The sequence below is a fragment of the Nycticebus coucang genome, chromosome 5, assembly GCF_027406575.1.
Source record: "Nycticebus coucang isolate mNycCou1 chromosome 5, mNycCou1.pri, whole genome shotgun sequence".
NCBI lineage: Eukaryota > Metazoa > Chordata > Mammalia > Primates > Lorisidae > Nycticebus > Nycticebus coucang.
In genome coordinates, this window is record NC_069784.1 from 40324339 (window position 1) to 40339897 (window position 15559).

General features: G+C 49.4%; 1 protein-coding gene across 1 annotated transcript; it reads left to right on the forward strand.

Moving 5' to 3' along the window:
- The first annotated feature begins 4861 nt into the window (after positions 1-4861).
- On the forward strand, positions 4862-13709 carry PROK1 (prokineticin 1). Its single transcript, XM_053591944.1, has 4 exons — positions 4862-4974; positions 6761-6838; positions 10231-10356; positions 12792-13709. The coding sequence occupies exons 1-4, from the start codon at positions 4969-4971 to the stop codon at positions 12909-12911; spliced, it is 330 nt and encodes a 109-aa protein (XP_053447919.1). The 5' UTR covers positions 4862-4968; the 3' UTR covers positions 12912-13709.
- The last annotated feature ends 1850 nt before the right edge of the window (positions 13710-15559 follow it).

Sequence of the window (15559 nt, forward strand, 5' to 3'; positions counted from 1 at the left end):
TTGCCACAAACTCAGTGGCTTAGAACAACAGAAATTACTTTTCTTACAGCTTTAGAGGCCAGAAGTGTGAATAAAAAAAGGGTATCATCAGGGCCACATTCCCTCTGAAGTCTCTAGGGAGCATCTTCCCTCGCCTCTCCAGCTCTTGGTACCTTCCTGTGTCTTTTACCACGTCACTCCCCTCTCTGCCCCCGTCCATACATAGCCTTCTCTTCTTCTAAGAACACTGCCATTGAATTTGGGGGCTGATGGGAAAATATAGGATGATCTCATGTCAAGGTCCTTCGTTTAATTATATCTGCAAAGACCCTTATTCCCAAATAAGTTCATATTGACAGGTTGGACTGGGGTAGACAGTCCAACAAATCTTTTCACGGCCACTGTTCACCCCACAACACTGTCTAACCTCTCTGCAGAGTTACGTCATGGGTTTCCCATAACACACCTAGGGTGAGGGCCTTCGTGTCCTTTCCTAGATGAGAAAACTGAGAGATGAGATAACTTGTCCAAGTTCACACTGTCAGTAATTGTCTGGACCAGGGTAGATGTGTGGGCCTGTACCCTGCAGACAAGAGAGCCAGGCACTGGTGTGTGGGCAGGTGTGGAGGGTTGCAGGATCAGCCAGTGTGGGGCTGTGAGTATTTTTGTGTTGCTGGAAAGGAGAGTGCATGAGGTTGGGGACTAGGGGAGATGAACCCAGGCTATAGGGTTTGGGCTTGATCCTGAGGACACTGAGAACCCCTGGGAGACTTTTTTTTTTTTCTTTTTTGTTCAGCAACCTCCAACTCCTGGGCTCAAGTGACTCTCCTGCCTCAGCCTCCCAAGCAGCGGGGACCACAGGCACCCGCCACAATGCCCAGCCGTTTTTTGGTTGCAGCCATCATTGCTGTTTGGTGGGCCCGGGCTGGATTCGAACCTGCCAGCTCAGGTGTATGTGCCTGGCGCCCCAGCTGCTTGAGCCACAGGCGCCGAGCCCCTGGGAGACTTTTGATCTCCAACAGGGGAAAGGCAGGTCTCTGGGTTGAGCAGAAGATGGAGGAGGAGTCAGTGCTACGGACTGGAAGTGGCAGCAGTGGTGCAGATAGAGAAGGACAGATGAATTTGAAGTCCAGGGTGGCTCCAAGCAGGGTGGGTCCCTGCTCAGTGGAGGCAGGGAAATCCTCAGGTTCGGCTACTGAGTGTATTGCAGTGCTGCCAACTGAGCTGGAAGGATGTGGTGGTGGGCAGCCACGATTCGTAGCGGCCTGAGATCTTTGAACACTCTCTCTGTGTCTAGGGGTGAGACAGTTATTTCCCAGTGGGAGTGCTGGACTCTGCAGTCAGAGAGCCATGGTGTTCATCCACAGGCACAGAACAGCTTGAGGAAAGGAGCTTCACGGGAGCTTGGACGTCAGCAGAAGATCTTGCTTTCGGAGGAGCTTTCCTCGTTAGGCAATTCTGTCGCGTGGTTCTGGGCATTGTTCTTAGACACACAGCTCCATCCTGTTTCTCAAGACACATGACAATTCAATGAGCTACTTAACAGTCTTCATTAACTTCCCTTTCTGCCCAAGCCCTCCAGGCTAATCTGTTATTTATAACTCTTATAAGAACCCTGAATAATCAGCAGTGAGTTTAGGGTGAGGGTGAAAAGGGGGTGCCAGGGAACCAGGGCAAGTTGAATTTGAGGGGCCGTGGGGTGTTGATGTGGTGATGTCCAAGGGGCTTTTGGACATCACCAGGAGCTCAAGGGACACAGGTGTGAGATCATGAACATTTAGGTGGCTGTGAGGTTTACTTGGAGTGGGTGTGGAGGGTGGGAGGAGCTCAAGTGTGTAAACAGCTGAACAACCTCACTGAAGGGATGGCAAGAAGCGGAGAAGTAGAAGGAGACTGAAAGGGGGAGGACCGAGAAAAAATAATGTCATGGAAAGAAGGAGAGGAGTTTAGGCAAAACTTGGCCTGTGCCAAAAGGTGCAAAGGGCAAGTGAGAGGAGGATGGGAGAGGACGCCTTGTGTATGGCATTTAGGGTAAGGGTGACTTGGGGCGAGCAGTGCCATTGTGTGATGGGAGTGGGCGTGAGACTGGAGTAGGCTGGGAGAGGATGGGAGAAGAGAAAATGCCGAGTTCTCCTTCTGGAAACCTACCGTGAGGGAAGAAGAGGGATAGGTGTGGATGATGGGCGAGGAGCCTGCTGCAGTCACAGGCTGGGGAGTCACTGCTGCCTGAGGGACGGCCTGGCCGACTGGCCTGGGTAGGAAGGTGCCAGGGTGGCAGGGTGCCTACCCTTAGGTGTTCGATATTCTCTGACTTTATTATAATGGTGTCTTCTCTTTAATTACGTCTTCTGATTGTGGTGTAAATTGGCTTGCAATTATTTGAAACCCTATTGGGATCACAGTAACTTGGATAAGGACTCCAGTTTCAAGGCCTACTGGGAGCCTCCCAGTTTTTGGTGTTTTAAAATCCAAAGAGTTGGCCTGGTCCAGTGGCTCACACCTTTAAATCCTAGCGCTCTGGAAGGCCCAGGCAGGTGGATTGCCTGATTTTAGGAGTTTGAGATCAGCCTGAGCAAAGGGAGACCCTGAAACTCCATCTCTGCTAAAAATAGAAAAACCAGCCAGGCACTGTGGTAGATGCCTGTAGTCACAACTACTCTGAAGGCTGAGGCAAGAAGATTACTCAAATCTGAGAGTTTGAGATTGCTGTGAGCTATGATACTATGGCACTTTAGCCTGGATGACAGAGTGAGACCCTGTCTCAAATAAATAAATAGGTAAATAAAATAAAAAATAATAAAATCCAAAAAGTTCTGGAGAGGAGGGCGTATGGGAGTGTAAGTCATATATGGGTTAGGGAAACGCAGAGATATGATTGGAATCTGCCTGGACCTAGATTAGGAGCTGATTTGCCCTGTGATTCCTCAGTGTGGTTATACCCTTCATGAGTGTGTCTCCCCAGAGTTTGTATGTTGAAACTAATTCCCAGTGTGTTAGTAGTAAGAGGTGGGGCCTTTGGTGAGGTGATGAGACCATGAGGGGCAGCCCTCAGAAATGGATTAGTGTTCTTATAAAAGAGGTGTTGGGAGCTCCCTTTCCCCCTCACCGTGGGAGGCCACAGCTACCAGGCTCGTCTACGAAGCAGAGAATGAGCCTTCCTCTGACATTGAATCAGACTCCTTGAGGGTGGACTTCCAGTCTCCAGAGCAATTCATTTCTCTTTTTTATAAATTATCCAGTCTAACGGCTTATTTTTTTCTTTTTGTGAGCAGAATCTCACTGTGTCACCAGGATGGACTGCCGTGGTATCAGCCTAGCTCAAGGCAACCTCAAACTCCTGGGCTCAAGTGATCCTCCTTGCTCAGCTTCCCGAGTAGCTGGGACTACACGCTTCAACACAATGCCCAGCTACTTTTTTTTTTCTGAGACAGAGTCTCAAGCTGTGGCCCTGGGTAGAGTGTCCTGGTGTCATAGCTCACAGCAACCTCAAACCCTTGGGCTCAAGAGAGTCTCTTGCCTCAGCCTCCCAAGTAGCTGGGACTTCAGGTGCACACCTCCCAGCTATTTTTTTTTTTTAGAGATGGGGTCTTTCTCTTGCTCAGGCTGGTCTTGAATTCCTGAGCTCAAGAAATCCTCCTGCCTTGGCCTCCCAAGATTGCCAGAACAATCTAAGGTATTATGTTACAGCAGCACGTGCCGACTCAGACGCTGCCCTGCTCTGCGCGTTCCTGTCATTCTGTCTGGACCTTGACACCGCACCCTCCTTCTTGTTCTAGTTTGCTGCTGCTACTTCTTCTTTGCTTTTCTGGGGGACAATTTCTCCTCAGATTTGTCCAGTGTAAGGTCCTTTCTTTCTGCTAGCCTGAGTTTATGATCCTGTGCTGTACGAAATCAAATCTTTTTCCTTTTCTTTACATCTCCATGGTCCACCTCAGGAGTTCTGAGCTATTTTTGTCCTGTGGATTCCTTTGAAACCTATGATTCCTCCTGAGCATAATGTTCTTAAATGCATAAATTAAACTATGCAAAGTTACAAAGGATATGTAGTTACAAAGGAAATGCAGTTATTAAAATATATTTTTTAATATTAAAAACAAGTTTTTGTGATACCTGTGCTTCTTTATTAGTGCATAGAGTGACATAATATAGCAATGGGCCCATAGCTACCATGATTTCAATGTACACTGAGTTGTTTCAGAAACGGCTACTTTGAGCTTTTTTCCAGCAATAGTAATATGATACAGTAATAATAATAATTATTTTTTTGAGACAGAGTCTCACTTTGTCACCCTTGGTAGAGAACCGTGGTGTCACAGCTCACAGCAACCTCAAACTCTTGGGCTCAAGCGATTCTCTTGCCTCAGACTCCCAAGTAGCTGGGACTATAGGTGCTGGCCACAATGACCGGCTATTTTTAGAGATGAGATCTCGCTCTGGCTCAGGCAATCCACCCGCCTCGGCCTCCCAGAGTGTTGGGGTTACAGGTGCGAGCCACATCGCCTGGCAGTACTATGATATTAAAACCTGTGATTTCTCCTAGTGACAAAGCTACAGGTACTATTAATACATTTGTAGTTTGTAATCTACAGTTAAAAGAAAATGTTCAAAATTCAGTTAGAAATTAGTGAAAATAAGGATATAATTTATCTCCCTATCTAAATTTGTGGATTCTCTGACTTCTATTCCTGAACTCTCCAGAGGGCTGTGACTGGTTAGGAAATGGTCTGGATGCTTGGGTTTCCTTAGTTCTATTTCTTTCTTCATCTCTATGAGGTGAGTCAGAGTCAAGTCTCATTTAATCATTAGCAAGGAATCAATAATAAAGTGAGCACATTTTGAAACATGTGCTCAAATATTAACACAGATAGTCCATGAAGGCAGGAGCAGTGAAGTCCCCTGGACATCACAGAATAATGAACATAACCCCAAGGTGGAGCTAGAAGGAACCTCAGAACCTGACTCCACACCTGGGTCACACTTTTTCCCTGGATGAAGGTAAATGACCTCATAGGACTGTGCCAGGTCAGGAATGATCTGGGTTAGACCTCCATGAGAAAGTAGCCTTTCATTCTGAAGGGCTTTTCAAGGTAGGCTTTGAAGGTGGCCCTTGCTACATGTGTCTGTATAAACAGTCCTGGAAAATGGTGATTAAAGCAGAGAAATAGGGGCCAGGCCTGAGTTACAAGGTCTGACCTGCAAGTGACCCTCTTACACAGACACTCACCAACCTGTTGCCCGCCGCCCCCCGCCCGCCTGCCCCCCTGCGCTGTTCTCTCTGCAGATGTGTAGGAGTCTGGGAGAGGTTTCTCCCCCACATCCTCTCTACTAGCTTTTTCCTCCCTCAAGGGAACTGAGTACATGTTTAGCACTTTCACCCTTCTTCCCCAGTTATTACCCCTCATTTCCCAGTTCATGTCACCTCCAACTTCCCTCCTCTGTCTCCTCCATATCCTGCTTGCTTCTTTCAGGGTGTTCCTCTTCTCCCCACTGTCCTTTTCCACATTACATCTGTCAGCCAAAAAAGTAGCCTTAACCATGGCTAAAACGCATCGGGTACCATTGACATCCACCTGTTCACAGGAACAGGAGCACGCTGAGTTCCAGAGAGAAATTAGACTCAAGAACCACGAGTTCCAGTCCTGATGTGTAGAAGGCACTCGTGAATGTCGGTTTGATTAGTTATTGAATACAGAACCAGGGCTGCTTATCCCTGAAGCTCCCCTGAGTCGTGGCTGGGATTTCCACCAAGTGTCTGTTTATCCCTCAGCCTCCTGTAATTGATCTGGCTTTTTCCTCCAGCTCTAACATTCAAGAAAAATAAAATGTTCTCAGTTATTGTTACCAGTTTTTTTTTTGTTTTTTGAGCCAGCATCTCACTCTGTTGTCCAAGATACAATGCCATGGCCTCAGCCTAGCTCACAGCAACCTCAAACTCCTGGGCTCAAGAAATCCTCCTGCCTCAGCCTCCTGAGTAGCTGGGACTATAGGTGCCCGCCACAACACCCAGCTCGATTTTTCTATTTTTAGTAGAGATGGGGTCTTGTTTTGCTCAGACTATTCTCAAACTCCTGAGTGGCCTCAGGCAAAGGAGTGTTCCAGCATTACTTAGAAAGGTTAAAGTCCCTGGTGCCACCAGGGAACTCAACTCCACAAGCCTGGTCTTTTCTTCCTTACTGTTTCTTGTTTCCTCATTGGAATTTTAACCTTTTAGAGCACCAGGGATGCCACTTTATCCTCTTGTGTCTTCTCTGCTATCTCTGTGTTGAGCCCATGGTAAATCCTCAGGTAATTTTTGTTGGCTTGAGTGTGAGGTTCTTGTACTTTGTATGGTTGGAAGGGAAGAATAAATGGTGATATTGCAAATCTCTTAATTCATTACCAAAGTATCCCCACCTCCACCCCAAGCAGGATCTGAAGGCTGCCCAGAGGCAGAAAAGAACATCGAGTGAAACGCACATAATGGTCTGAATCACTGTGTTCTTGGGAGAGTTAGAGCAACTGTCAAAGCCCCCTGAAGTATCCATTTTTATTGGTTTTGATGGTGATTTGATGCTGTTAGGGATTCAGGTCTCATCTTCGCCTCTGAGATCATCTGAATAACATTGGTGCTGGGGAAGGGAAGAGCAGAGACTAGGCATCCTCAGGCAGTCCTGGATCCTGACTGTAGGCATCTGGGAGGAGGTAGGGGTACTGGAGAGCCTGGCCTCCAGCCTGCCAGGCGCAGGGCTGAGCAGGGGGACGCGAGAGGCATCGGACTGTGCAGTGCTTTGCCTTCACCCAGGTGACCATGAGAGGTGCCGTGCGGGTCTCGATCATGCTCCTCCTAGTAACTGTGTCTGACTGTGCTGTGATCACAGGGGTAAGTTGTCTAACATTCTCTACATCCTGGGTTTGGGGAAGATGTCAGGGTCTGCAGGGGAGGTGAACCCAGGAACGTGCAGACGGCTTTCTTGGCTCAACACATCAAAACCAAAGGGAATGGGGAATTAGCCATCAGAGCTCACTTCAGAGAGAGATTGCAGGATCGTGTGTGATTTCCAGATTAGTTAGATCTCACTCTACTAAACACACCTGCTTTTGAGAAACTGTGTGTAAATCAAATCTTGTTTTAAATGCATTAGGAGAACATTGAAGATTTTGAAGTTTAGTCTTTTGGTAAAATGAAGATTCCTATTGTGTGATAAGGAATTCCTTTATAAAGTGGACTGGCATACCCTAATTTATCTTTTGGGTAAATTTTGGCTTTCATATATGGTCTGCTTCATATGTCAATTTCAACTGACATAGCATGTTGACTTAATTAAAGGCAGGAAGCTTAGTTAAAAGCGGTAAGCTTATTGCTTTCTGTTGCATAAGCCTAATCTCTGCTTTCCCCAGTCTTACAAAAGGATTCTTTCACTTTGTGCCCTGTTAGTTCTGAGGGGAATATGAGTGACACCAGCATATGGCTGAATGTACCCCAAAGCAAATGTCCAGATAACAAGTAGAAATCCAGTCTTACAGCAGAGGTTCAGCACACAGGTATCGTACATTTTAGTGTTCAAAACACTGAGATCATGGTTTTCTGAGATGTTGTGGCAGGACCATTCTTATTAAAAGAGAGTATTTTTTTTTTTAAACATGAGACCTTTGCATATAAAAGCCAGTAGGAAAAAAAAAGGAGAACTTAACTTTTATTTCAACCTCCTTCAACTTTTGCACAGAGAATGGAAATGTAGAGAAATGATAAACAATCCCTGGAATTGTATTAGTTTTACTGTTCACAGAAAGGAAAAGAAAGACAAACTTCCCCCCCCTCCTTCCCCTCCCTTTCCCATTGTTACATTGCCCAGGCCAGTCTTGAACTCCGGGGTTCAAGCCTCCAGTGCAGCTGGGATTACAGGCATAAGTCACCATGCCCAGCTTCTTTTCCTTTTGAAACGAGAAAGATTGAGTTCTAAAGAAGAAATATTAAAGGCAAATCAATGCTTTTGAGACTCAAAGCATAAATAAAATTGTACAGGCAGAATTGTACCTGGTGAATGCAGCCCCCTGGAGGCTGAAGATCTGGGAAGGTAAGAACAAGGGAGGGGAGCTGCGGGTAGCCCAGTGAGGGCCAGGAGCAGCGTGGTTGGCTTGGATGCTCAGGTTCACAGCTCCAACAGCTGGCCCAGCCTGCCTGCCTGAGAGCGGTGGGAAAAGCAAAGAGAGCGCCTTTCCTCACGTAATAGGAAACACATGAACCAGATCAGCTGAGCATTAGAACAGAGCGTTGAGGGGAGGCCAGAAACCTCCAGCATCCCTCCATTCACCATACTGTTTCTGGACAAACAGGGTCCGGCTGCCTGTCACTGTTGGCCAGAGATGCAGTTAGGTCCACCAAACTTTGTCTGAAGGCCAGCAATTCTGTAGAACAGGGAGAGTAGCCTCTCCAAGACTGTTCTGTTCTTCCATTTCCAAAATCACAGTTTTATACATAAAAGTTAAAACCAAGAACTGGGGCGGTGCCTGTGGCTCAGTGAGTAGGACGCTGGCCCCATATACCGAGGGCGGTGGGTTCAAACACAGCCCCAGCCAAACTGCAACAACAACAAAAAAAATAGCCGGGCGTTGTGGCGGGCACCTGTAGTCCCAGCTACTTGGGAGGCTGAGGCAAGAGAATTACCTAAGCCCAAGAGTTGAAGGTTGCTGTGAACTGTGACGTCACAGCACTCTACTGAGGGTGACAAAGTAGACTCTGTCTCTAAAAATAAATAAAAAAAAGGGCAGCGCTTGTGGCTCAAAGGAGTAGGGTGCTGGTCCCATATGCCAGAGTTGGCGGGTTCAAACCCAGCTCCAGCCAAAAACTGCAAACCTCCCCCCCAAAACAAGAACTGTACTAACCCTTATCTCAAACAATAGTAATTAATACTTCTCTTGAATAGCAGTAATCGCCATAACCCATGACCCATATAACATTTCAATTCAAAAGTTAATCTCCTAAATCAATTGCACTAAACTACTTAAGATATACGCTTTTAGGTTAAAGACAAATTTACAAAACAACAAGGATGGAAGATTTGAGGCGAAGGCATGGAGGACCTGAACGGGCCAGCCCAGCTGTGTCGTCTCTGCTCTAGCCTGACTGACTCCATCTTATTCTCACTACATGTGCTCTCATTCCCCGCTGCTCTCCAGGTCCTGCGGGTGCCCCACATCTGACCCTCAGCAGCAGGCTTCTACCATCTCTATACTTCTCTGCTTTCCAGACTGAGACCGTCCCCAGATTCAGCTCCCAAAGTGGGGCAAAAATGCCCACTGCTGTGGCATAAGAAGAGTCAAGTGGGGTCTACTTCCCCTTAACCTTGAGCTTTCAGGAGGCTGGCTGGGGTGAGACATGCCCCTGTCGGGCTGTACACTGGCACTGCCTGGTGACTGCAACCTGCTCCTCCTTCGGGTGACAGACAGACCTGGTAACACCTCTTTTCCTCGTGGGCTGAGCAGGTTGGAAGTTTCCTGACACACCCCACATGGGCAGCCTGAAGATGTTCCCCAGACTTCCATCAGAAAAAAGAGAACCAAAATCCAGGCTCAACTGCCAGCTTGGAAAAGCCACAAAGCTTCCTTGGAAGTGGAAAGTTTGGATGCTGCTCCATCAGGTTGTACTTGAGTGTGGAGCAGTTCAGGGATCTGAAAAACCCTGGCTTTGTTACAAATGGCACCTTCTGGAAACCACGCAGGGCCTCTCAGCCCCTGTTCTGGGAGCCCAGCCCAGAGGGTTCATCCACTCTAGAGGTCAGGGAGGTCAACAGAGAAGCCCTGGGGAGAGGCACCTGTCCCTGTGGTGCTGGCACCTTGGATGAGGCTGGGCCTCTGAGGGCTGTTGGGGTGAGGTGGGGGACATCAAGATGGCCCAAGGCCGCTCAGCTTGGGGCCACCAGGGGCTCTTCTTGTCCCAGAATTCTAATTAATTAATTTCTACCAGTATCCACTAAGCCTCTTCTAGCCCTAGAAAAGCTATGACTTCTAACCCCCAGACTTGTCAGAAAAGGACTGTCTCCCTGCCAAGTGGCCTCAGAGGAGCTTGGATGGCTTCTCAGATCCAGGTTGGATGCCCGCTGTGCCCTGAGTTCCCTGCCCATGAGGGAAACAGAGTGATATGGCTGGGGCCCACAGGGATTGCTCTCAGGATCCTCTTCCCTGATCCTAAGGGGGCTTTTTGGGTACACTTTTCCCTTCTGTTTTCTCTTGGGTGGTACTAACTGGCTGTTCCCTTTTCTCTGTCCCCTGCAGGCTTGTGAGCGGGATGTCCAGTGCAGGGCAGGCACTTGCTGTGCCATCAGCTTGTGGCTGAGAGGACTGCGGATGTGCACCCCACTGGGGCGGGAAGGAGAGCAGTGTCACCCTGGCAGCCATAAGGTACCACCCAGACCCTGCACAGGCACATGTGTGCAGGGGAGCCAGGGGAGGTCCCAGGGCCTTGTGCTGGCTCCAGAGGACTGTGCAGGAGAGGGTGGCCACACTCTCCAAATGCCGACTAGAGGAAGCAGGCAATGGAGGAGCTGCTGCTCCTCCTCCCCTCCCCCACGGGCCTTACCTAGTGCCCTGCAGGTAACACATTTGACATTAGTCCAGGGCCAGATGTATCTAGCACAGGCTGGAGAACCACAGGTCTGACTCAATCCTCACAGCAGCCCTGGGCAGTGGTGAGGAAACTCAGGGAGAGCAAAGCCATGTGACTTGCTCACGACACACCCCATGAGGCAGCGCTGGGGCTGGAAGTGCAGCTTTCTGACGGCAACTGTAGTCATATCTCACCGATGTTGGGCACTGCTCCCTTGCTTTGGGGAGCAGCCTGAAGTGGAGCAGTGCTACCAATCTCATAGGCTGCTAGACAAGGAGGGGAAGGGCCAGCTGTCCCTAGCCCTCACCTGTTAGTTTGCCAGGTCTGTACCTCCTGTATCCCCTGAGGGGAGGGAGTGGGATGATTACCCCTGAAGTCTCTCGGGAATCTGACAAATGCCAGGTGCTCCATTGGCTCTCTTCTAGAACATTAAGTAAGGCCTTCGAAATGGCCTCCTGTACTGGTCAGGACTAGAATGAGGCAAGGGAGGTGCCCAGGGCATGGGGCTCCTGCCCTGCGCCTGTCCCCGACTGCCGGCTCCCAGCACTGAGGATGTAATAGGGTCCACAGGGCTTTGTAGAGGCAGGGCTTCCCCGCTCTTTGGGAACTTGCCTGCACCTCCACTCTCAGTGTCCCCCTGGGCTCAGAGCGTCCTCCCAGGGTGGGGGAGCGGGTGATGAAGGAAGCCGGGTGGCATTGTAGTCCTGCTCACCCCCGTGTGAGGGGTTCAGCTGCACACGTGGTGGGGACAGCAGGGAAAATAAGAACCAATGCCGAGTGCTTCCTAGATGCCACGCTTCTAGTAAGTGCTTTTTGTAAATACAATTTTAACTTCTTTACATCCATATGTGGTAGGTGCTATTATTAACCTATTTTACAGATATTAATACACCTGAGGCACAGAGAAGCTAAATAATTTGCTGATTGTCACACACCTGGGAAGTGGCACTGCCTAGGATTTGAACCCAGGCAGTCTAACGCTGGACCTATGCTCCCATTCAAACTCCCTCGAAGACAGCCCAGTGGTTCAGCACTCCTCAGGGGCGAGAGTCAGAGGGCAGAGATGGTGGCCACCCTGTTTGCATCTGGGCCTGGCACCCACCACGGTGCTGAGCATATTTGATCACTGTGTATGGGTGCATGAGCAGGCACATGTGTGCAGGGTTTGTGCATGTGTGTGTGGGTACATGTGTACGGGGTGTGTGTGCAGGGGCACGTGTGCTGGGTGTGTACAAGTGCACGTGTGCAGGGTGTGTGCAAGTGCATGTGTGCAGGGTGTGGGTGCACAGGCTCACACATGCTGTGTGTATGTGTACAAGTGCCTGTGTAGGGTGTGGGTGTGTGTACAGGTGCACGTGTGCAGGGTGTGTGTGCAGGTGCATGTGTGCAGGGTTTACGCATGTGTGTGCAGGTACATGTGCACTGGGTGTGTGTGCAAGTGCACGTGTGCTGGGTGTGTGCAAGTGCAAGTGTGTAGGGTTTGGGTGCACAGGCTCACACATGCTAGGTGTGTGTGTACAGGTGCTCGTGTGCAGGGTGTGTGTGCAGGCGCATGTGTGCAGGGTTTACACAAGTGTGTGCAGGTACATGTGTACTGGGTGTGTGTGCAGAGGCACGTGTGCTGGGTGTGTGCAAGTGCAAGTGTGTAGGGTTTGGGTGCACAGCCTCACACATGCTAGGTGTGTGTGTACAGGTGCTCGTGTGCAGGTGCATGTGTTCTGGGTATGTGAGTGCACACATGCTGGGTTTCCAGAGCCAGAGTGCCTGTGTTCAAACCTTGGCTCCTTGGCCATGTGCGGTGGCTCACACGTGTAATCCTAGCACCCTGGAAGGCTGAGGTGGGTAGATCGCTTGAGCTCAGGAGTTTGAGACCCACCTGAGCAGGAGTGAGACCCTGTCTGCACTAAAAATAGAGAAGTAGGATTGTTCAAGCCCAACAGTTTGAGATTGCTGTGAGCTAGGATGACAACATGGCACTCTACACAGGGTGACAGAGTAAGACTCTGTCTCAGAAAATAAAAAGAAAATCCCCCCAAATCCTGGCTCCTTGGCACATTGCTTAGCTACACTGGGCTTCAGTGTCCACATCTCTAATTGCTATTATTGTTGTGCTTGGTGGTGGTGGTGGGGAGGGTGCGGAGGTGAGACAGTTGCCAGGGCTGGGCTGACCCAGGCCCTTGCCAGGAGGCCCACTCTCTTTGGTGAAGGTGTCCCTCACTTCTCTCCCCAGGTCCCCTTCTTCAGGAAACGTCAACACCACACCTGTCCCTGCCTGCCCAATCTGCTGTGCTCCAGGTTCCTGGACGGCAGGTACCGCTGCTCCACGAACTTGAAGAACATCAACTTTTAGGAGCGATCCTGGTCTCAGGATACCCACTCGGCCTCTCTGTTCCCTCCTGCTTGGCACACGCACACACCTCCCACCACTACAGGGCCCACAGGCTGGCCTGAGCCCATCCCAGCGTGGGGCTGTGGCCCTGCTTGGTGCCTTGCCTGGTTCTCTTCTGTGCTCAGGCTTCCTGGGTGGTTGTAAATGGCAGAAAGGACACCCTCTCCACTCTCTGGGTGACCTGATTTCCTCCCTGCCCTCTGCCCCTGTCCCTGCACATGCCTTTCTCCATGAATTAGACACTCCTTGGGTGCATTGCTTAGAGTCAAAGGACCAACCTAAGGTTTGTTCACCTTCCTTTAATTCCTTAATATTAGCATGCAGGCCCAAGGAGAGCTCTTCCTACATGTTAGTGGGTAGTCATCTCAAGGCAGGTGTGGGGAGCCAGGGAGGTCAGTCAACTTCTGAAGGCTCTATTCTCAACCAGCCTGTGACCTGTGACCTTCACTCAGCCCACTAGGCCAGAATTGCAACTCCTCTAAGGCCCCTCCTGACGCTTTACCATTAATCAGTGATGTTCCCTCCCCGCTCCCCGTTAACATGTAGTGTGATAGTGACATGTTAGAGAGCAACTGGGGAGGTGCCTAGAGAGCCCCTTTCCAAGGACCAGCCCTGAGAGCAGCTTAGTGACCTTGAGATGGGCAGTCTTCTGCCAGGCTGCGGAGGGATCAAGAAGAGGCAGGAGGAAGTAGTGCAGGGACTGAAAGGAGCTTCAGACCAAGAAGGCAATCGTGCACCACCCTGCTGGCTTCAGAATAAAAGCACAAACTGAGTCAAGGTGTGTCGCGTGCTGTTCTGCTGTGGCTTTCTGCCAGGGCCTGCCTGCATGGAGAGGAAGGCAAGGCCCAGGCTGTGTTCAGGTGGGGGAGGAATGTCCCTGCTGTCCTCCTAACCCCCACCAGGGCATTTCTTTTTGGAGAAAGTGGATTTCAAGGTCTCTTTGAACAAGCAGCACAAGGCCACAGGGCCCTAGGCAGGGAGGGTGCTGCTCTGCTGCTCAGAAGGGCTGGACACAGCAAGAGGCTGTGAGCTGGTGTGGGATGGGGAGACTCTGTTGCTAAGACTGCTTAGCAGCGTCTGGTTGCAACTCACGTTCCTGAAATTTGGTCCCATTTGCTTTGTATCAAATATTTGACCCTACCAGGCCACCACGTGTCTAGGGTGAGGAAATCCCTGTTAGTGATGGAGCTGGCAAGGTCCTGAGCCCTGTACTTGGACCCAGGGGCTGGAAGCTCTGCCTCTTTTCCTCCTGAATTCTTAGTCTAACAGAAGGTGAAACTACATCCTGTCTCACTGTATTTCTCAGAAGCTCCAGGAGGACCGTGGTTTCTGAGGCCTGGGGTGGGGGTGCTACCCTCCGAGGGCTTGCTTTGCATCTGCTCCCCATTCATTGTGCTGGCCCCGCCCTGCTCAGGGTGCTCAGGACATCTTAACGCCAGGTCTGTTCAGGGCAGGCCAGCAACCCTCCCCACCACATCTTTCTTTCTTTTTGTCTCTTTTTGTGAACAGTGTCATTGCTCTTCTGACTTGGGGCCTTCTTGCAGTCCCTGAGTCTCTTTTTCTCCTTATTTCAGGCTCAGATCCTGGGTATAAAGTTCCCTTCTATATCTAGGATTTCAATTTGACCAACCTTGTTCTTTGGATCTCAAGGTACCACTCATTGCTGCCTGCCCTTGACCTTTTATGTAGCCCTTCCTAAAGTGTGCCCCTCCCTGCAAGCAGAGCCAGCTTGGATAAGGCAATCAATGGACTGTTCTTCAGAGCAACAGAGAGCAGGTGAAGGTGGCTGCAGGCATTAGGATGCCCCATGGTGGCCACTGAGCTGCCAGCTGCTGCAATTTAGTTAATTGGATCCATTCTCATTAAAAAAAAAAAAAAAAAAGGGCGGCACCTGTGTCTCAGTCCGTAAGGCGCCGGCCCCATATACCGAGGGTGATGGGTTCAAACCCAGCCCGGCCAAACTGCAACCAAAAAATAGCCGGGCGTTGTGGCGGGCGCCTGTAGTCCCAGCTACTCGGGAGGCTGAGGCAAGAGAATCGCTTAAGCCCAGGAGTTGGAGGTTGCTGTGAGCTGTGTGAGGCCACGGCACTCTACTGAGGGCCATAAAGTGAGACCTTGTCTCTACAAAAAAAAAAAAAAAACAACAAACTGAAACAGCTTTTCTTTCATTATGCAAATACTGATGTGCATTTTGAAATTGTATATTTTACCAAATGGAAAGATTAAGAGTCAATAACTAATTTACTGTCATTTGTTTTTATTACCTTTGTAATCTCTCAGATATGTTTTTTGTCTCACATTCCTGAGAATTCTCTTGTTCTTTGATTAGAGAAATGTAGCATCATGCCTTTTCAGTCGAGATCATTTTTTTTAATGCTGGAATTTTGAGGAATGTAAAATCGTTCTCTGCCTCAGCTTTCTGCTGCTGTTGCTGAAGATAGCTGGTCAGAGAGAGTAGAGGCTGGGAAGGTAGGAAAAATACATTTGAGAGTATTCTTCATATTCAGGAATACGTTATTCATAAATATAAAAAGAATCTACTTATGAGAATAAATTTTCCTATAAGAAAAATGAATTCTAGGAGATTAAATTAAAATCAGGTGAAATGG